At 29.7% G+C, this 4,682-nt stretch overlaps 1 protein-coding gene and 1 long non-coding RNA gene across 5 annotated transcripts in view; both read left to right on the forward strand.

Moving 5' to 3' along the window:
- Window positions 1–4,682, forward strand: part of LOC108736513 (putative laccase-11) — a 24,692-nt gene that overhangs the window by 13,332 nt on the left and 6,678 nt on the right. For 2 of the 4 annotated variants that reach the window (XM_025974007.1, XM_025974008.1), the window contains exons 5-6: window positions 1,264–1,482; window positions 3,226–3,435. In XM_025974007.1, coding sequence (XP_025829792.1) covers window positions 1,264–1,482; window positions 3,226–3,377 — 371 coding nt within the window. In that variant the 3' untranslated portion in view covers window positions 3,378–3,435. Of the gene's footprint in view, window positions 1–1,263; window positions 1,483–2,387; window positions 2,506–3,225; window positions 3,436–4,682 lie in introns of those variants that run through there. The other 2 variants (XR_003231007.1, XM_025974009.1) reach the window with 2 other exon arrangements.
- Window positions 3,536–4,682, forward strand: part of LOC112904307 — a 2,213-nt gene continuing 1,066 nt past the window's right edge. Inside the window, exon 1 of the long non-coding RNA XR_003231008.1 lies at window positions 3,536–4,086. This is a non-coding gene — a long non-coding RNA (uncharacterized LOC112904307). The remainder of the gene's footprint in view (window positions 4,087–4,682) is intronic.

A 4,682-nucleotide genomic window follows, 5' to 3' on the forward strand; every position in this document is an offset into this window, starting at 1 on the left:
AATAGAGAAAATACGTAATATTTTATACTAACTAAATGGAGTAACTTAGTAGTACACAATTTTTGTAAATTCAGCTAACTGCTTTTTCTTTCAGTGGTGAAACCTTTTTTGTATATATATACGTAGATTTCATTTCAAAGACATTATTATTTAGCTTTTCCTGCATCACCGAAACATTATTGCAACTAAAAGAAACCTTTAAGCATATTAGTTATTTAGTAAATCAATTTTTTGGTTATATAGATAGTAAAAATAATTTAACATTATCGAAATAATGACAGTTAATTTAACTTTATAATACAATCCATTCTGCAATGAAAACATGTTTATTCGGTTGTAATTATTATTAACAGTATGAACTAGCCGACTATAAAGCGTTTCACTGAGTAACATATTTTTACACGATTTAAATTAAATCTGATTTAGAACACAGTTATAAACATTTGAAACAACATTGTTCCAAAAGTACCATTGAAAATAGTAAATGAATTATCAAATTTTATCGTGAATTTTTCATTCGTCAATAAAAAAATGGCAACGAACGTAGATAATCAGGCTATGTTTGATTGATGCTTTTAAATAGATGTGTGTATATGTAATTGTAAATTGCAATACATTCTCATCGATTTTTAAATACAAAGAGTAAATTAATATTTTCAGCAATGAAAAAAGTCTAATGTTTGTTCATTATTGCTATTTCAGTTTTTCTTTCGGAATTGTCAGGTAATTCAAATCCGAAAGTAGTGATAAGCAGAATCAGTCTTCGTATTGTGAATAAGACACATTATATCAAAAGTCAAAAGTAAAGATAGTATAGGTATACCTATAAAAAAAAAACAAATATTATTGTATAATTACATTGTATAAGACCAATATTCAAATAAGAAAAAATTTATATGATCTTTTTGTTTCTGCTAATCACTATCGAAAAACTGGTGAAAGAGAAATCGAAAGAATGTATCATTTTGTGTAGGGTAGCAGAGAATAATTGAATTACCTTCAACGTCAGTGTTGGAATACAAAAAAAATACAAAAGCAAAAGTATTACCTAATGATTTCGGGATTATAAACTTTTACGTTTCAGATTGAATTGAAAATTTCAACTTTTTTTTGGGTCTAATAAATTTATTTATCTCTAGTTAGGATTTACTAACGCTTTTGAGGTGGTTTGAATAAAAAGAAAGCACTTCTGAAAAAGAATAAGTGAAAACCTGGATTAGGTAAGCACGTTAGGTACTTAAACTAATAGAAAATTTATCTTAGTTGGAGATTCAAAGGAGAACGTATTCCATTTGCATGGATATCACTTTTATGTGGTAGGGTCTACCAACCTGGAAAAGTCGATGGAGCTTGAAAATATTAAAGAATTAGACTCAAAGGGGAAATTATTCAAAAGGAATCTGGAAAGTCCAGTATTAAAGGATACAATACGAATACCAAAATATGGAGCAGTATCATTTAGATTTATAGCTGATAATCCAGGTATTTATTAAGAATCAAAAGTCATGTTTAAATTTTAGATAGTAATGAAGGGGTACAAGGACATGACATACATTAACTTTTTCATTTCTGTTATTGCTTTATTAGATACTCATCCTAATAACTTATTGGGTGGTTACTTCAATTTTACGTAACCATAAATAAATTGAAGAGCGTAACTTCTAAGTAGTCTAATAATTTTTAACAGCAACAATACTTAACTTAACTTAAAACAAAACATAAAAATGAACAACACACAGGTACCTAATGAAATTGTAAATTGTATAAAAAATCGAATTCCAAGTAATAATACACAACTTTTTTTGCAACAAAATCTCAAAATTGATAAAAAGACTTCATGATGTTTTCCACCTAATCTATAAATTCACCTCGTATAAGAAACAACAAGTAAATTAAATAATGTACAAAATTAAATGCATTCATTGAATAATTTCACATGTACTTATTTCATCATTTCGACTGATTTGCAAATTATGTAGGGGTTAAAATAATTCGAAGTGGTCTNATAAAACTGTACCTAAAAATTTAGTTGAAAATTAAAACCCGAAAGGAGCATTTTTCCAATAAAGAATTTTAAAGCACGGGGTGTGTACGCACATCTACTTTCAAGGTGTTCCACAGCAACTAAAAAGCAAATCTGTAATCATGAAAAACATCTTGACAGATGTACCAAGGGAGGATAATAGGGTAAGTTCTCCTATCATTTTCTCTTCTGTGCATTGAATTTACGAGATATGACAAGGGGGGGGGAGGGTCTAAGGAAATGTGACGGTCGCCGTTTATCAATTTTATGTTCATGTTCTTCTTAACTTGACAGTTCTTTTTCTTTCCATTACGATGGAAAGTCGTTATCATTGCTATTTTTAATCAAAAGGAATTGTTTATAGGTGGAGGGCCAATTTTTGTGAGGGGGTTCGTTGAAAGTGTGACTTAGCATGATGAGCAGGGAAGGAGGGGTTCGAAAAGATGAAATTTTGACTGACGTATTTTATGGACAACCCCTTGGTACTTACTAAATATGCGCGATAGTATCGTTTCAATACTTACAGCAAAACTATCCATGTCAAATGATTTTATTATTAAAATTATCGAAACCAAAAGCGATGTGACGTTTAGCCTCTGGTTTATGATTCGGGCCATTTTTTGAGTATTTATAAACATAAGTGTTATTAGAAATACACTTACAATTAGTTACCTGATGACGACTGGAGATGTTACACAGTCGAAACGGAACGGAATAATATATAAAGACATAGAAGTCCGAAAGTCTAAATATATTTCTAATATAACCATGTTTGTAACTTTAAAACAAACATGTCGTATTAGTTATTACCATAATCGATATCAACTTTGCATAAAGAGTGAATATTTTAAATGGAAGAAGAGCCTTACTCCAAGTGCGAAACGTTGGTGTCGTTGATGGCTATAAATAAAGAATGCACCTACTTATTCTTATGAACATAAAAGATTATTGCTTTTTAATGTTTTTACAAGTTTTTTACGGTCTACAATTGTTTCATCATATTATGCCTTCCTCAGGATAACCTAAGGGGTCTTTTGATAGAAATTCATAATATGTCGGAAAAATTGCAGTTTAAAAATTTTATCTTGAAACTTTAAAATAAAATTCCATTTTATTCTCACATTTAATATATTATGCTTAATAATAACTCGAGAAGGATGGTGGATATTTTTTAAAAAATAATTTATTTTGTATTATTTAAGGTTTTTGGATTTTACGTGATGAAATGTCCTTAGAATGGACCAGAGGAATGGATGTAGTTTTTCATATCGGCTCCTGCTGTGATATGCCTTCAATACCCAGTAACTTTCCTAAATGTGGGAACTGGGTTGGCCCTGAATTTTTCTTACTGTGATTATTTGCAATTATTGTTTACTAGTTATGATTGTTGTTAATAAATTTTTTTCTATTAAGACGTAATTATTCAACGTAGCAATTGTTTTCTCGCTTTCTGATCGCTTATATATACTCACAGTAATGATCTTTTTGTTTCTGCTAATCACTGTCGAAAAACTGGTGAAAGAGAAATCGAAAGAATGTATCATTTTGTGTAGGGTAGCAGAGAATAATTGAATTACCTTCAACGTCAGTGTTGGAATACAAAAAAAATACAAAAGCAAAAGTATTACCTAATGATTTCGGGATTATAAACTTTTACGTTTCAGATTGAATTGAAAATTTCAACTTTTTTTTGTGGTCTAATAAATTTATTTATCTCTAGTTAGGATTTACTAACGCTTTTGAGGTGGTTTGAATAAAAAGAAAGCACTTCTGAAAAAGAATAAGTGAAAACCTGGATTAGGTAAGCACGTTAGGTACTTAAACTAATAGAAAATTTATCTTAGTTGGAGATTCAAAGGAGAACGTATTCCATTTGCATGGATATCACTTTTATGTGGTAGGGTCTACCAACCTGGAAAAGTCGATGGAGCTTGAAAATATTAAAGAATTAGACTCAAAGGGGAAATTATTCAAAAGGAATCTGGAAAGTCCAGTATTAAAGGATACAATACGAATACCAAAATATGGAGCAGTATCATTTAGATTTATAGCTGATAATCCAGGTATTTATTAAGAATCAAAAGTCATGTTTAAATTTTAGATAGTAATGAAGGGGTACAAGGACATGACATACATTAACTTTTTCATTTCTGTTATTGCTTTATTAGATACTCATCCTAATAACTTATTGGGTGGTTACTTCAATTTTACGTAACCATAAATAAATTGAAGAGCGTAACTTCTAAGTAGTCTAATAATTTTTAACAGCAACAATACTTAACTTAACTTAAAACAAAACATAAAAATGAACAACACACAGGTACCTAATGAAATTGTAAATTGTATAAAAAATCGAATTCCAAGTAATAATACACAACTTTTTTTGCAACAAAATCTCAAAATTGATAAAAAGACTTCATGATGTTTTCCACCTAATCTATAAATTCACCTCGTATAAGAAACAACAAGTAAATTAAATAATGTACAAAATTAAATGCATTCATTGAATAATTTCACATGTACTTATTTCATCATTTCGACTGATTTGCAAATTATGTAGGGGTTAAAATAATTCGAAGTGGTCTGTATTCTGTCGAAACTGCCAGACGCGGATCGCGATTTCGATCTTTTTGGATCTCATCAGCGCGTCGCAGGCAGC

This window comes from Agrilus planipennis, unplaced genomic scaffold (assembly GCF_000699045.2).
Source record: "Agrilus planipennis isolate EAB-ADULT unplaced genomic scaffold, Apla_2.0 scaffold130, whole genome shotgun sequence".
Lineage (NCBI taxonomy): Eukaryota > Metazoa > Arthropoda > Insecta > Coleoptera > Buprestidae > Agrilus > Agrilus planipennis.